Source organism: Balaenoptera musculus, chromosome 14 (genome assembly GCF_009873245.2).
Source record: "Balaenoptera musculus isolate JJ_BM4_2016_0621 chromosome 14, mBalMus1.pri.v3, whole genome shotgun sequence".
NCBI lineage: Eukaryota > Metazoa > Chordata > Mammalia > Artiodactyla > Balaenopteridae > Balaenoptera > Balaenoptera musculus.
In genome coordinates, this window is record NC_045798.1 from 25,366,041 (window position 1) to 25,383,035 (window position 16,995).

Below are 16,995 nucleotides of genomic sequence, written 5' to 3' on the forward strand. Positions count from 1 at the left end.
CCACTCCTTCAAGGGAGCCTGAGGATGGGTTGAGGGTCAGGAATTCATTTCTCTTTCATTTGACACACTGAGCACCTGCCTTGGGATGAGCATGTTATTGGTGACTCAACAAACCAATCAGGGACTTCCCTGGTGGTCCAGTGGTTAAGACTCCGCACTCCCAATGCAGGGGGCCCGGGTTCGATCCCTGGTCAGGCAACTAGATCCCGCATGCCGAAACTAAAAAAAAACAAAAAAGAAACATCCCGCATGCTGCAACTAAGACCCGGCACAGCCAAGTAAATGAATGAATGAATGAATGAATGAATGAATATTAAAAAAATAATAATAATAAACCAATCAGAGGCTGGAGCTTGAGCTGGGTGCCTGCCCCTCCCCCTCAGAGATTCTAGGACCCCCACCTGGGATATGTAAGCAAAGCCCAGAGATAAGGATTCAGTTCAGGCTGCATTTTGAATCACCTGGACTGTGCTTCTTAACCCTCAGTGAATCTAAGGAATCACCTACGTGGTCTTGTGAAAATGCACATTCTGGTCCAGCAGTTCTGGGTAGAGCCTAAGAGTCTGAGTTTCTCACAAGCTCCATGTGATGCCCAGGCCACTTGGCCAAGGACCAAATATTAAACAGTAAATACAAGGGAGCTATTGAAAAGTACTTATGTCCTGGTTGATTCTGCCCATCTTACTCCAAACCAACAGAATCAGTATCTTCAGAAATGGGACCAGTGAGTTTGTATTATTAGAGGTCCCAGGTCTTTCTAAGGAGCAGGTGGGGTACAAATCCCCTGCTTCAGATGATGACAGCACCTGTGCAGCATTCACCAGGTGAATCACCCCTACCTTCACCCCCTGTTTTGGGCTTCATTGTGTCCTGCAAAATTCATATGTTGAATTCCTAACCCCCAGCACTTCAGAATGTAACCGTATTTGGAGATAATACCTTTAAAGAGGTGATTAAGTTAAAACGAGGTTATTAGGGTGGCCCCTAATCCGATCTGATGGGTCTCTGTATAAAAAGAGGGAGGCGAATTCCCTGGCGGTCCAGTGGTTGGGGCTCCATGCTTTCACTGCCGAGGGCCTGGGTTCAATCCCTGGTTGGGGAACTAAGATCCCAGAAGCCGCGCAACATGGCAAAAAGGGAATTGGGACACACAAGACATCAGGGATGCTTGGACATAGAGGAACACAGGGACACAGCAAGAACACTCTCTCCATCTGCACGCCAAGGAGAGAGGCCTCAGGAGAAACCACCCTGCCAACACTTTGATCTTGGACTTCTAGCCTCCAGAACTGGGAGAAAATAATTTCCTGTTGTTTAAGCTCTCCCCGACCCCCAGTCTGTGGTATTTGTTGTGGCCGCCCTAGCACTTTTACACACTCTTTAGATCAGGAGCCCATGGAGAGGGCTCACCTCAGGTATAGGTAGGAGGTATGCAGGTGATAGCTCAGCTCCCAGGTGACTGCCGGCCATCAACAAATGCCCAACCACCCTGATTTTCCAGGAAGCAACCTGCTCCTCTTGTGGATTACTTCCTGAAGACCACTGCTGCTAGGGGCCGCACTCAATTCTCTTTCTGGCCCCAACTCTTCTACTTCTCTCTCTAGACTGTGATGGACAGAACCTTGAGGACAGAGCGAGTCCCATTCTCATACCATCCTGAATGTGAGGGGAAGTATCTGTTTTGGCCAAGAAAAGGAAGAAAAACAAACCACAGCTGTATAACAGAATACTCTGGGACGTCCCTGGCGGTCCAGTGGTTAAGACTCCGTGCTTCCACAGCAGGGGACGTGGGTTCGATCCCTGGTCCGGGAACTAAGATCCCACATGCCGCACGGAGGGGCAGAAAAAAAAAAAAAAGGAAATGACCTGTTCTAACCTTTCCTTCCATGGACAGCCCCATGGCCAAGTCCAGCCCAGGCCCAGTGCTGTGGAGACAGCTCCCTGGGACTTGTGGTCATGATAGTGGAGTGATATGTGGTCAGCCTGATTATCTACCAACAGGGCTGGGCATCTCACACCATCTTAGAACTTTGTACCCAGGAAGAGATCAGGCCCTCAGGACCACAGGCTGTGCCTCCTGACATGCAGACCAGGGCTGTGTGAAAAGTGGACTCTACTTTACGATGTGGCCCAGGAAGCACACCTGTTCCTGTTCCAGATGGCCAGCCTCTACCCCTTCCTCCGCCTCCAGGGGAGAGCTTGGCTCTACCATTGCTCTCCAAGCTTTTTCCTCTTCCACCCTCCCTGGGAGAGCTTTATCTCAAGAGATTAGGGCTTTCATAGTCAGTGGCAGAGCCTCCGGCTTCCTGCTGTTTCTGCTCTCAGCTCTCAGCTCTGAGTTAAATGTCAGGGGGTGGCAGAGAGAGACCAAAAGGCAAGGGACCGGGACACATTAAAAAATTGAATCAGTGATGACTTATACCACCTGCTTACCCAAAGCAAGGTGATGTTAATTTCCAGGGCATTCTTAGATGAAAATTTCAGTGGCCCATGCTAGCCACAAAAAGGGTCTAGTGGGAGCCCCCAACTCTAAGGGGTACCCCTAAGGAAGGGGACTTGGTCACAGAAAAGTGCTCTGATGGGCAAGGTGAATTAGTTAAAACCTTAGCTCTGCCAGGTTGGCAGAGAACCAGGATTCGGGGGAAATTCTATCTTTACCACATGGATTAAGGTAAAAACTCCAAATTACAGATGAATCATGCCAAGGAGAAAAATGTCAAGTTACATCTAACGCTGAAATCCTGAAATCAGATGTGACTCTTTTTTTTTTTTTTTTGACAATTGAGAATAGATTTTGGTCAGCCTTTGAATAAAAATCATGTACAAGTTTTTATTAATTTAAAAACAAAACAAAATAAAACCTGCGGGGATATTAGTGGCATAAAAGCACAGTTAGACAATGGATCCAGGGATAATGTATTGTCCCTTAGAAACTCCTTTTTTTTTTGGCCGAGCTCTGTGGCTTGAAGGATCTTAGTTTCCCAACCAGGGATTGAACCCCTGCCCCCCGCAGTGGAAGCGCAAAGTCCTAACCACTGGGCCACCAGGGAATTCTCAGAAACTACTTTTCAATTAAAAATCATACTTATGCAGAGTTAACAATAAAATCTAACCACACAAAAGAGCATTCACCCACTGTACAGCAAGTCTCACTCCTGCCCCAGACCACAGGTATCTCTCTCTGTTCCCAAAATAAACTGTTGTTGAGAATTTCTCAAGTGTCCTTCCTTGCATGTTTTCCTCATCCACAAGCACACACCCCTCTTCCCCTGCTTTTTTTTTTTTTAATTTTATAGCTACTTTTATTTTTATTTATTTATTTATTTTTGGCTGTGCTGGGTCTTCGGTTCGTGCGAGGGCTTTCTCTAGTTGCGGCAAGTGGGGGCCACTCTTCATCGCGGTGCGGGAACCGCTCTTCATCGCGGTGCGCGGGCCTTTCACTATCGCGGCCCCTCCCGTTGCGGGGCACAGGCTCCAGACGCGCAGGCTCAGTAGTTGTGGCTCACGGGCCCAGCCGCTCCGTGGCATGTGGGATCTTCCCAGACCAGGGCTCGAACCCGTGTCCCCTGCATTAGCAGGCAGATTCTCAACCACTGCACCACCAGGGAAGCCCTCTTCCCCTGCTTTTATGTAAATGGTGTATATTATTTGCATACTCCGCAAATTTCAGTTGTGTTTTATTAACATAATTTTACTGAGTGATTTTAACTTGGATGGGGAGAAATCGATCAGGGAGTTGGATGATTATTGTCATTTGATTTCAAATGATCAGAAGCAAACAAGAATGCATCTTCTGTGGAGGATGTGAGGGAAGGACCACAAAGGGAGGCATGACATGCTTCGTGAACACAAAGGCATGGGCGCCCCAAATTCAAAGGTCGAAGCAACTTACAGATAAATGTCAGAGAGTACTCTTTGGACATATCTGTGTTTTCTGGTTGTGTGTTTCTACTAGAAAAGATCCAAGCCTTTTCCAATGGTGGCTTAAAATGCCACTAGGTCCTATCTTTACCCTGAAAAACGACTGAGTCACTGAAAACCTCACCGGAAGCGGGAGATATTGTTGGGAATAATAATACCAATAACAGCAATTAATGTTTATTTAGCACTGACGATGAGCCAGGCCCTGTTCCTGGAGCTCTATGTCTTTTATTCCATTTAATCAAAGTTATGGGACTTCCCTGGTGGCATATTGGTTAAGAATCCACCTGCCAATGCAGGGGACACCGGTTCGATCCCTGGTCTGGGAAGATCCCACATGCCGCGCCACAACTACTGAGTCTGCGCTCTAGAGCCCACAAGCCACAAGTACTAAGCCCGCGTGCCACAGCTACTGAAGCCCGCATGCCTAGAGCCCGTGCTCCACAACAAGAGAAGCCACCACAATGAGAAGCCTGCGCACTGCATTGAAGGGTAGCTGCAACTAGAGAAATCCTGCGCGCAGCAACGAAGACCCAATGAAGCCAAAAATTAATTAATTAATTTTAAAAAAAAGTTATGAGAAGGTGTGTATATATTATTATTATATCTAATTATTACAATATGATATACTATAGTACAGATTTTTTTTTTCATGGAAAGACATTTTCTTTTAAATACTGCAGTGTGTACATGTCAATTCCAAACTCCCAATCTATCCCTCCCCCCAATCCTTCCCCCCTCCCGGTAACCATAAGCTCGTTCTCCAAGTCTGTGAGTCTCTTTCTGTTTTGTAAATAAGTGCATTTGTATCTTTTTATTTTTAGATTCTGCATATAAGCGATATCATATGATATTTGTCTTTCTCTGTCTGACTTATTTCACTTAGTATGATAATCTCCAGGTCCATCCATGTTGCTGCAAATGGCATTATTTTATTTTTTTTAATGGCCGAGTAATATTCCATTGTATATATGTACTACATCTTCTTTATCCACTTCTCTGTTGATGGACATTTAAGTTGTTTCCATGTCTTGGCTATTGTAAACAGCACTGCAATAAACATTAGGGTGCATGTATCCTTTAGAACCATGTTTTTCACTGGATATATGCCCAAGAGTGGGATTGCTGGATCATAAGGTAGCTCTATTTTTAGGTTGCTTTTTTTTTTAGCATCTTTATTGGAGTATAATTGCTTTACAGTGTTGTGTTAGTTTCTGTTGTATAACAAAGTGAATCAGCTATATGTATACATATATCCCCATATCCCCTCCCTCTTGAGCCTCCCTCCCACCCTCCCTATCCTACCCCTCTAGGTGGTCACAAAGCACCGAGCTGATCTCCCTGTGCTATGCAGCTGCTTCCCACTAGCTATCTATTTTACATTTGGTAGTGTATATATGTCAATGCTGCTTTCTCACTTAATCCCAGCTTACCCTTCTCCCTCCCCGTGTCCTAAAGTCCATTCTCTACATCTGTGTCTTTATTCCTGTCCTGCCCCTAGGTTCATCAGAACCATTTTTTTTAGATTCCATATATATGTGTTAGCATACGGTATTTGTTTTTCTCTTTCTGACTTACTTCACTCTGTATGACAGACTCTAGTTCCATCCACCTCACTACAAATAACTCAATTTCGTTTCTTTTTATGGCTGAGTAATATTCCATTGTATATATGTGCCACATCTTCTTTATCCATTCATCTGTCAGTGGACACTTAGGTTGCTTCCATGTCCTGGCTATTGTAAATAGAGCTGCAATTAACACTGTGGTACATGACTCTTTTTAAATTATGGTTTTCTCAGGGTATATGCCCAGTAGTGGGATTGCTGGGTCATATGGTAGTTCTATTTTTAGTTTTTTAAGGACCTCCATACTGTTCTCCATAGTGGCTGTATTAATTTACGTTCCCACCAACAGTGCAAGAGGGTTCCCTTTTCTCCACACCCTCTCCAGCATTTATTGTTTGTAGATTTTTTGATGATGGCCATTCTGACTGGTGTGAGGTGATACCTCATTGTAGTTTTGATTTGCATTTCTCTAACAATTAGTGATAGTGAGCATCTTTTCATGTGCCTCTTGGCCATCTGAGATGTTAAGAAACTTGCTCACAACCACAAAATAAATCACATCCCCGGCCTGGACCTTGGCAATGGGTCTATAGATCCTGAACTCTTAATCCCTCACGTGCACCTCTCTTTCAATAAAGTCTCAAGTGTCCGGGGTCTGCCAGACATGATGCCAGGTTCTGGAGCACAGAAGTAAATGGTAACTACCTCCCTGGATCGTTATGACTATTAAATAAAATAATGCATGCAAATAACTTTGTACTATTGTGAAACTCAGCCTTCAAGATGGCCCTCGATGATCCCTGCACCCTGGTCTTCACACCCTTGTATCGTGACCTCTCACAAGGAGCAGGGCACCAGCAGGATACTGTGGAGTGCTAGTGTGTGATTTCCAAGATTAGATCACAATGGATATTCTGCCTTGCTCTCTTGAATCACCCGCTCTGGTGGAAGCCAGCCAGCAGCCATGTCATGGGAACACTCCAGCAGCCCTCTGGGGAAGTCCACGTGGGGAGGCACTGAGGCCTCCAGCCAAAAGCCAAGGGAGAGAGCCATCCTGGGGGAGGATTCTCCAGCACAAGTCAAGTCTGTCAAGTCTTCAGACGAATAAGCCGATTAAGCCAGTATTTTGAGTCGACCCTCATAAGAGACTCTGAGCCAGAAACACCCGGCTAAGCCACAGTAACTGTGCAGCAGGAAACAGTTATTGTTTTAAGCCCCTACGTTTTGGGATCATTTATTTTGTAGCCACATCATTGGCCATGGGGGGTAAACTCAACCTCCAGCCCCTCTCTCCTCCCTGGAGGTCAGCACGCTGGGACTGATTGTTTCAACCCTCTAATCACAGGATTGGCCCCACTGGCAACCACCCCCCAGCCTTAGGTGCTTTCCTGAAGTCACCTCATTAACATAACAAAAGACACCTTGATCACTCTCATCACTTAGGTAATGCCAAAGGTTTTAGGAGGCAGTCAGATTTCATCTCTGTCCTGAACCGTTTTGGTCCATTTAAGGGATTGCGTGGAAGCACTTCTCTACCCGTCAACTAAAACACTGGGGGAACTGAGCTGGAAGAAAGAAGCAAGTGGAGCTGGATCTTCACCAATGAGTTAAGTGAGGAAAATATGGGTCCATCTCCTCAAAGGAAGATAAGATATTGAATAGCCTGTGGACTAGAACAAAGCCATGCAGGTGCCCACTGGGGTCATGAGTGTGGGGAGTATGTAGAGGTCAGACCCCGGGCCCCACCGGGCACTTGTGCATCTCACACAAAACCCACTCTGGCACTTTTGGGTCCACATGGCACCCACCACTGCATTTCTGCAGTTCAAAGTTTCCCACGACACAGACTCAGCGTCTCCAACTCCCCTCCAACTTCGTGTCAGCTGCAAAGTCTAGGCGATTTCTCGCAGAACCTAGTTGTATAAGCCCCCTTATTAGTACCTCATTGTTGTTTTGATTTGCATTTCTCTAATAATTAGTGATGTTGGGCATCTTTTCATGTACCTATCGGCCATCTGTATGTCTTCTTTGGAGAAATGTCTATTTAGGTCTTCTGCTCATTTTTCGATTGGGGTTTTTTTTTTTGGTTATTGAATTGTAGGAGCTGTTTGTATATTTGGGAAATTAAGCCCTTGTTGTTCGCATCATTTGCAAATATTTTCTCCCAGTCCGTAGGCTGTCTTTTCGTTTTGTTTACGGTTTCCTTTGCTGTGCAAAAGCTTTGCTGTGCAATAAGTTTGATTAGGCCCCATTTGTTTTTATTTTTATTTCTATTGCTTTGGGAGACTGACCTAAGAAAACATTGGTACGAGACTTATGTCAGAGAATGTTTTGTGTGGCCTTTTTTTTTTGTCCGCGCTGCACAGTTTGCAGGATCTTAGTTCCCAGACCAGCGATGGAATCCAGGCCAAGGCAGTGAAAGCGCCCAGTCCTAATCACTGGACTGCCAGGGAACTCCCATGTCAGGCCTTCTTTTGGTCTTGTTTCTGCCTGTGGCTGTTTCCCTGTGTTAGATTGCTCTCTGGCTCTTTTCTATTCAGCTTCACCCCTCTCACATCTTATCCCTCAGCTGCCCTAACCCCACTGCCTGTCCGACGTGCAGCTGGGGCTGCTCCTGGGTAAATGGTTACTTCCAATCATCCCACCCTATGTGCCATACTCTCCCTGCCTGCTTCCCAGCAGCTGGAGACCCCGCTCGCCCCCACCCCCGACAGGGCCTCCATCCACATGGCCCCTGGACCCCTGGGCCCCCAGCAGTCACTACCTCCCCATGCCCCATCCTTACGGATGAGCTTCCTCTCCAGCCAAACGACTTTCAGACCCTCACTGCATTGATAGCATATGCCTCTTTGAACATGTTGACAAAATCTAAATTCTGAACAAAGACTCTTGTAAGATTTCTTTCTCAAGTGTGGTCTCTGGGCCAAATAAAGTCCCAAGTGCAGGGCACCCTGCTTGAGAAGCAAGAGGCAGTGTTCACTTTTGTTTTTCTTCCTTTACTTGCATCGGGCAGCTAATAATCACCACTGTCCTATATGGGGCCATCCATGACCGGGGCAAGTGCCTTCCATAGGTTAGCCCTGTGGGTGACCTCACTGCAATGTCATGAGGCCAGTGTTATTATTTGTTTTGCGGCTGAGGAATCTGGCACTGAGATCACACGATCTCTGCCTCTGTTCTTCCTCATGGAGAATCTGCTCGTCCTGTATACTTTTCCTCATATCCCAGAGGTGCCAGTTCCCGTTCCGGAAGATATGCTCTGTAACGTAGGGATGCTTGGGGATGCTGAGACTGGGTGCGCACTGGGGAAAAGTAAGAGAGATCTTTTCCTGACCCCCTTTTTCCCAGCACACCATCACTTATACAGATTTCTGCATTCTCTCTCCTTTCAGAAATGGCAAAGCATGTCCACAAGCCGAGGGGTCCATTTCTTGTTCTTTCTTACGGGGCATAGGGTAGGGGGCTGGAAGGGATGGGGCAGAAGAAAAGAGGGTGCCTGCTAGGGGAAGAAGATAGAGAAGGGCCAGTGGCTGTGTGGCAGGATAAGGGGATTGCTGACAGCTGGCCACACCAGATAGGCGGTGGAGGATGGCTCACGGTCAGGGGACATGCAGACGAGCCCTGCCCCGGCCTTCGTGTGTGGCCTTCTCCCCAGGTCATGCGTGGGAAGCCAGGTAAGGCAGCCCAGGGCCACGGGGTGGACCCCACTGTATGATATGTCCCCTTTTTTTTTTTTTTTTTTGTAAATTTATTTAATTATTTTTGGCTGTGTTGGGTCTTCGTTGCTGCGCGCGGACTCTCTCTAGTTGCAGCGAGCGGGCGCTGCTCTTCATTGCGGTGTACGGGCTTCTCACTGCGGTGGCTTCTCGTTTCAGGGCACGGGCTCTAGGCACGCAGGCATCAGTAGTTGTAGCGTGCAGGCTCAGTAGTTGTGACGCATGGGCTTAGTTGCTCTGCGGCATGCAGGATCTTCCCGGACCAGGGCTCGAACCCGTGTCCCCTGCATTGGCAGGCAGATTCTTAACCACTGCGCCCCCAGGGAAGCCCGTGTCCCTTTCATTTGGATGGGCTGTCTTGGGGGGTCCCACGGGGTGGCCTCACCACACCCCCAAACCAAGTCTGACGTTCACCTGCTCTACCCAAGTGCTCCCAAGACCTGGCGTGGGTTTGTTCTCTCTTGGGACCCAGAATCCAGGGCATCTCACTGGCTCAGAGCTGGATTATCACCTCCTTGACAGGGAAGAAGGGGGGGTCTTCCCGGAAGAAGGGTATTCTCACCCTGGTGTGACCTACCTCCGCACAAAATGATGAACTCTTTTCAATGTGGGAAACGAATAGTAAACAAATGTTATTTGTCTATGTGAGCTTACTATTATTCTGCTAGGAGGAATTAAGATGTTTTTACAGGACACAACTAATTGAATTCAAGGGGCTGGACGCAGTGGGAAGGAGGTTATGGGCTGGTGAGTCCCAGAGGCTCCAGATGGTCTGTGGGTGGATTTTCCCCTCAGGACTCGGGGCCTGACTTTGCACATTGAAGCCCTATCCTGGCACCACCCAGGGCCAGGGATGGAGGCTGTGTATCTGCTGGATCCACTGCGGAGGGTGCTAGAGTCCAGGGCCTGCGTGGAGTCAGCAGCGAGGGTCCCTTGGAAGAATGTTCCCTCCAGTGGTGCTCATTATTGGACACTTAGTACGTTCCAGGCCCTGATGATGCACCTTGTGTGCAATGATAGACTGAACAGCCACAGAAGTGAGGAGGTAACAGATGATCCAGAAACAAGACCAAAGGGAGGGAGAAATGGTGCTGTTAACTCTTGAGGCCGAACCTCATCCAGCCTAGGGTGCCTGGGCCTCACACATGCTGACTTCTTATTTAATCACTAACAGGAGATTCCTGAGGTTTAAATGGGAGAATCACAGTCACAGATCACAGTGAACACCAGGTGATTGACACTGAGGTTCCCTTTATTTCTGACCATTTCTTTATAACCATCCACATAGGGATAACACCCCCATCTACTTCTCAAGCCTGAATCCCCCTCTAGAAATTCAGATTCACATTTCTAAATCTATAGGATGCATCTCCCCGAAGATCCCATCAACCCCCAAGTCACCATCCCCCCGGCCTGCTCTGAATCACCTTTCCTTTTCCCGCTAACAATGAACAACTGTCTGAAACTATAGCTTGTGTTTCTTCGAGATGCGCTGAGGTCTGAGCGGCAGTGCCCGCATGCCAGGACAAAGCCTGCGGCTCGTTCGCTGGTCTAGGCGGCCATGTAACAGGGGCACAGGATGGGCTCTGGGTTGTAGAAGGTCCTGTCGCCACAGTGCGGACACGGGTTGGCGCTGAACCAGAACACGCTGGGCTGCCCCAACTCCCGCAGCATCTGCTTGAGCCGGGCGTGCAGGTGCGCCAGGCGGCCCAGGTGGAGGGTGCCGCGCACGTCCTCGTAGCTCTCCAAGGGCGCGGGGTACAGCATGTGGCTCAGGTTGCTCAGCCCCGCGGTGTGGCGCAGCAGGCTCTCCAGCACAGCCATCGAGATGGGGTTGCCGCAGAAGCTGAAGGTGGTGAGCTGGGAGCAGTGGCTCAGGGCGGGCAGGAGGGCGCTGAACTGGGAGTCCATGATGCCACACTCGTCCAGGTCCAGGTCCTGGAGGGTGGCCGAGGCCTTCTCGATCAGGACCCGGAGGGGCTCAGAGCTTATGCTGGTCAGGTTGACCCCGCTAAGGCCCAGATCCTTCAGCTGGCTGACGCTCGGGCACTGCGACAGATGCATCAGGTCTGACTCCGAAATCAGGCAGTTGGTAATCGACAAGGTCTCCAGGGGGTTCTTCAGACACCTGGAGAGAGACAGAGCAGTCAGCCCCGGGAGGATGGAGGTGGTGGGCGGAGGGATGTGGGGTGGCCCAGGCCTCAAGGGAAGAGAAACCCATTTCACCAGATCCCAGTCTTCCGGAGGATGCTGCATGGTCAAAGGAGAGGTGTCAGGTCAGCCCAAGGTTGAGCGGGGTCCTTCCCCATCCCTTCTCTGCCGTGTGACGGGGTCAAGGGAAGGAATCCTCAACTGCTCCCTGTGCTCACCCGTCAAGTGGGGGACGACGTACCCCTGCCAGGTGTTGTGAGCACAGGTGAGGTAACAATGGCAGGTGCCCACCGGGGAGCCTGACACCATGTCCCAAGCGAGAGAGGGGATCAGCAAACTACAGTATTGGGAGACATGACCTAAACTGCTTTCAACTCGGGCTTCCTTCCTGCCACCTCCTGGACCCCATCATCCGTTTTTCTGTTCCCAGTGAGGGTACTGGGATCTGTGCTTAAAGGGCTAAGCCAGGCAAGGTCTGGCAACGTCCAGAGGGGTCCAGCCGGCAGGGGCTAACTCTGGTCACTGTATCAGCCACAAACCATCCCTCACTTTCCACAACTCTTTTTTTTTTTTTTTTGTCCTTGTTGAATGAACACGTTTATTCCTAATGCTTTGAGTCTGCAGTTGCCAGAAAGGAAATCAATCCAACTCTTTCACACAAATAAATCAGGCTGCATTCTCTCATCTTTCATCATTGTGTTCCAGGTAAAGCTATGATTCTATTTTAAGAATGAAAAACAAATTTCTAGAAGAAGTAATTTGTTACTGAAGAATTCCTATGTAATCAGAATCCTTAGAAGCAAATAATAATTGTAATTTGGACTCGAGATTGGAACCACTTCAATAATGATACTCATTTGATTTTTTGTTTCTCTTCTCTGGACTACTTAGGAGCAATAACTGCTTAATGTCCTGATGGACTCCACAATTCTTCACTCCTGCTCCCTCCCCGTCATCTCCAGAATCACCCATTTCCCACATCACACCTCACCTGGAGCCTAAAGCAACCCGGGACAGACAGGAAAGTGGGATAGGTGGGAGGGACAGGCTCACGTGGACCAACTGCTCAGCACAGAGCTTCCGATTTGAAACCTCACGTTGGATGGGCTTTCCCCTGGTCAATGTCCTCCTTGCTTAGTTATTTTCCATGATCTCAGCTTAGACATCACTCTCTCAGGAAGAATTCCCAAAGCCACCCTCACCTGGCCCAAAGCCACCCTCACCTGGCCCAAAGCCCCCAAGATGCAGATTCCCAGCAAAGAGCCCCCTTTGACAGGCATCTAACTGAGGCCACACCTCTGACCCTAACCTGGGAGGCTATGTGACAAGATGCCAGGGGACGGAGTGGCGGCATCGTGTGGACCTCTGAGTGGCCCGTGCACCCTGGCACCATCCATGGCAGGCAGACGGTAGACAGACACCCCACGGGTAATGAAACGAGAGGGGCCTGCCCTGGTCTGCAGAGAGACAGCACCACGCCTCACCTGAGCACCTGGTCCAGGCGGCCCTCAAGGAAGGAGATGGAGTCCAGGTAGAGCTCCTGCAGGTGCTGCAGGTTGAGAAACTGGGTGGTGAGCTGGCTGATGCAGTGCTCCTCCTTGCCGGAGGCGGCGTGCGGCATCATGTGGATGTGGGAGAGGAGCAGCCGGCGCAGGTTGACCATCTGGCCCAGGTGTGGCGCGAACCTGCGCAGGGTGGCCAGCTTCCAGGTGCAGTTCACCTCCAGGTCCTGGACAGAGTCGAGCTGCACCAGCTTCAGGATCTTCCTCATGTTCTGCATCGGCATGGCGAAGATCCTCAGCTTCTGACAGCACAGGCGGAGTGAGCCCCTCCTCTGCTTGACCTTCTTCAGGAGGTAGCTGAGGGGCGGGTCAGGGGTGCCCTCCTTGAGGTACAGGTCTATGAGCACCTCCACGGGGGCGCAGGTCTGCTTCGGCCACGCCCTTGCACCTTCCACCCGGCGCCTCTTCCTCATGGGCTGGGCCGCCTCAGGCTCCAGCAGCGAGCACACACCAGCCCTGGTGCCGGACCACACGGTCCAGAAGTCCTGGTGGGCGTTCCGGCGCAAATCCAGCACCTGCAGCTTCCACCGCCTGCGGGACAACGGGAGACATGCTGAGCCGTGCGGAGACCCACGGGGACCAGGACCGCATGGCTCAGAACCCAGGCAAGGGTGCGACACCCCAGACACCAGCTGCTCCTCGAGCTTCCGGGGCCCCTCCTGGTCCCCACTTTAAGTGCCATGAGGAGAGGGTGGGCCCACGTGCCTTTTGTCACCTCTGCACCTTAAGTAGCCCTGCACGCCCGAAAGCCTATTCCCAGAGTGGCCCAGCCACGGCCCCAAGGCCTCCCCGTGGCCCCGCACCCTCCCTGACACCAGCTGCGTCTTGCTCAGACCCCCAGGCCCCACCCGCCTGCCGGGTCGCCCTCACCTGGGGCGGACTTCCTGGGCAAGCAGGACGTCCAGGCCATCGATTGCAGCTTGGAAGGTCTCCAGCTGAGGCTTGTGTTCCTTCATCAGGGCCCCCAGCGGGAGGCAGGGGAAGGGCCAGGCCTGCACCATCGCCTTCAGGGCCTGGCTGCGCATCCCAGCAAAGGCCGCGAAGAACAGGGGCGGGAAGAGCTCAGCGGGCAGCTCCTCCAGAGCGGCGATGGCCAAGGCCTCATCCCTCAGCAGGCTCCGGCCGGCCAGTTCCAGGAGTTGCGGCGGGGCCCGGATGCCCATCCTGAAGAATCTGCTCCGTAATGCCTCCTGGAGGGACACCAGAGAGCAAGGGGTGGGTCCTTCTCGGGCCAAGGACGGGCGACCCTGCCGTCCCTCCACCCTCTAGGGGACCCAACGCAGGGCCAAAGACACCCCTCTGGCCACAAAGCCACAGCTCTGGCCCTGCTGGCGCCAGGCCCCAATGACGGGACAAGGTGACCTCTCGCCCCATCCCATATCCACCTGCTGCTGCGTTTAATCCCAGCTCCTCTGACAGGTGGGTACCTAGAAGCCTGACAGCTGACCCCACCCTCTCCGGAGACAAGCTTCTGATTATCACTCAAGGACTGAAAACAACAGGAATAAGGAGTTTAGCCCAACATGGCCTCTTCCTAAACTCCAACAAATAACCCAGATGGGAAAGATGGAGGAGCACCACACAGTGGGTACTGTTACCCCATTTAAAAATCTTTAAATCAGAAACCATAAAGCAGCATGACAGTATTTGATAGCATGTGATGTTAGAGATTAAGAAAAAAAAAAACTGATTCCAAGATGTACCTACGAGTATTATTATTACGATTTAGTTCAGAGGAACAAAGCGCTCACATTTAGAACAAAGCCTCCACTCTTTAAAATATTCCGTGGAATTTTTTTTTATTCCATGGAATTAAAAAAAAAAAAACTTTTCATTTCTAAAACGAAAACAAACCAAAAAACCCTTTAAACTAGTAAAAATCACAAAACCATAAATGATATGAACTATAATTACTGGTCACAAACCAAATACATAAAATGTCATCAAAAAATTCCAACTAATTAGATGTCTTACATCAAAAAAAGAAAAAAATACTATTTGGTTAAGAAACACTGTAACTGTCTATAAGAGTGGCATAAACCAGAGCAGAAATCACAACGTTTGGGATTAAGGCAAAACTTCATGTAGAAGCAAAAGCAAAGCCTGCTACTGCAAACGTGTACAGAAGGCGAAGAAAAATTCTCTACAGGACCTTGGCCTGCATGGCCTGTCCTGTGGAGACCCTGGCTGGGGCAGTGGTCAGGGCCCAAGGCCCCAGACGCCAGGGCGGGTGTGGTGCAAGGAGCAATGTGCTCAGGCCTCTGAGTCCCTCCTCTGGCTCCTGAGAAGCCATGATAGGCCTTCCTGGCCACACTTTTCAGATCCCAGCTGAAATTTCCATTTCCAATTGAAAGCGGAATCTTATTACTAGAAATCCATCCAGCTAACGCTGATTTGACTTTGTTACACACAACTGATAGGATCCTCTGTCCACTCATGAAAGCGAAAGATAAAAGAAGAAAACCAACCTGAAAGTATACTTGTTGGGGGAGTTCGGGCCACATCAAAATTACCCAAATGTCTGAGTTAAGACAGCTTTGTGCAGACCTAGTGGTGTCACCCCAAAAGAAAAAGAAATATAACAAAATTCCTGAGAATCACGCAGTCACTTATACGTAACCTAAAACCGCAAAATGTGTGCCCGTTCACGGGGGAACAGAGGTTAACACTGAGGGATGGTGGGTCCTCCAGATTTTGAGGGTTGAGGCTTCCCCAAAGGAGGTCACGTCAAAATTACAACTAGGAGCTGGCTGGGAAGAGGGAGGGGCTGGGCGTTTGTAATGAGACCAAGGAAATTACCCAAGACGAGGTAAAGTGTGTTTTGTTTGGAGGAATTCAGAGACTTTTGTCAGGATGGGCTTGAGAAATTGCCAGCAGGAGTGGCTACGGGGGCACCTGGTGGATCCCTTAAACCCAAGGCAAACCCAAGACTCAATCTTCCTCCCTCTGTCCCTGGAGGCAAAGGGTGTTTCCTCCCATAAGCGGGGATCTGCAAATTGGCTTGAGACGATGAAATGTAGGCATGTGGGCTGGGAGAGGCCCGAACTGTGCTGGTGGCCAAACCTGGGACACACCTTATTCAGCCTGAAAGCCACTGAGGGGGTCAGGGCTGTGGGCTCTTTGGGCTCTTGGAGGCAGGGAGGGAAATAAACGCGGGCCAAGCACACATATCGGTGTCAGCAAAGGGCTGCAACCAGAAGAGGACTTGCCCTGAGGCTCAGGCGTCCTCTTCCACATCCCAGCCCAGGCTCTGTCCAGCAGCTTCAACCCTCATCATGACCTTCAAAGGCCCCTTCCCAGTGTTTGCGGATAACTTAACATTTCCTCAATCCTAGGAAACAAGTAATGCAAAGCAGCTTCAAAAAGCCCCCCAACTCCTCCCCTAAGGCTTTCACTTACAGGGATTCTGATGGGAGAGCGCCATTAGGCCCACAAACAAAATTCAAATTTTCTCTTGCTCTGCGTTAAGCACAGCTACGCTAACACCAAACCTCTCCTCAGCGGATGTGAAGTTCTGTTCAGTATTGAAGGGTTTGGGGGCGATGCCCCTGCTGAGCTGGCTCACACGTTGGTTCTGTTGAGGTTTCAGAATACAGGCTGACGGAACCTCTCCACCCCCTGCATTGTGACGCCCCGACAATTCTATTCTGTGGGCGACGCAGCAGCATTCTCTGAAGGATGCTCTCTGGTTTGGTAATTTCCGAGACTGCTTTCTCCAAATTTCTACCGTCCCTATCAGCAGTTTGCCTAAAACAGGGTTAAGCTGGAATGTGCTCTATGGACATTCAACCCCCAGACCATCACCTTGACTGATTTGCTGCAGGAAGTCGAGATTAGTAAGTTAAGCAGAATGTTCCTGATTCTGGAGCAGCCACTGTGTGGTGCTCGCACTTTTCATCCAGCACCTCAAATAACCTTCAGAGAAAAGCTGAAATTCAGTTAGTTTCCTTTTCAGCCTGGTGAGCCGGGGACTTGGCCAGGGGTAGACACTGCCATGCTCCACGCAGGGAGTAACCAGAAGACCCGCTCGGGGGAGGGGTGTGGATGGACCTGCCCCACAGAGCGTTAAGAAGAGAT

General features: G+C 49.9%; 1 protein-coding gene across 1 annotated transcript; it reads right to left on the minus strand.

Annotated features, from left to right (window-relative positions):
• Window positions 1-10,756: 10,756 nt before the first annotated feature.
• On the minus strand, window positions 10,757-15,422 carry PRAME (PRAME nuclear receptor transcriptional regulator). Its single transcript, XM_036823905.1, has 4 exons — window positions 15,387-15,422; window positions 13,789-14,108; window positions 12,841-13,449; window positions 10,757-11,333 (listed from the first exon to the last, which is right to left on the minus strand). The coding sequence occupies exons 1-4, from the start codon at window positions 15,420-15,422 to the stop codon at window positions 10,757-10,759; spliced, it is 1,542 nt and encodes a 513-aa protein (XP_036679800.1).
• Window positions 15,423-16,995: the final 1,573 nt, after the last annotated feature.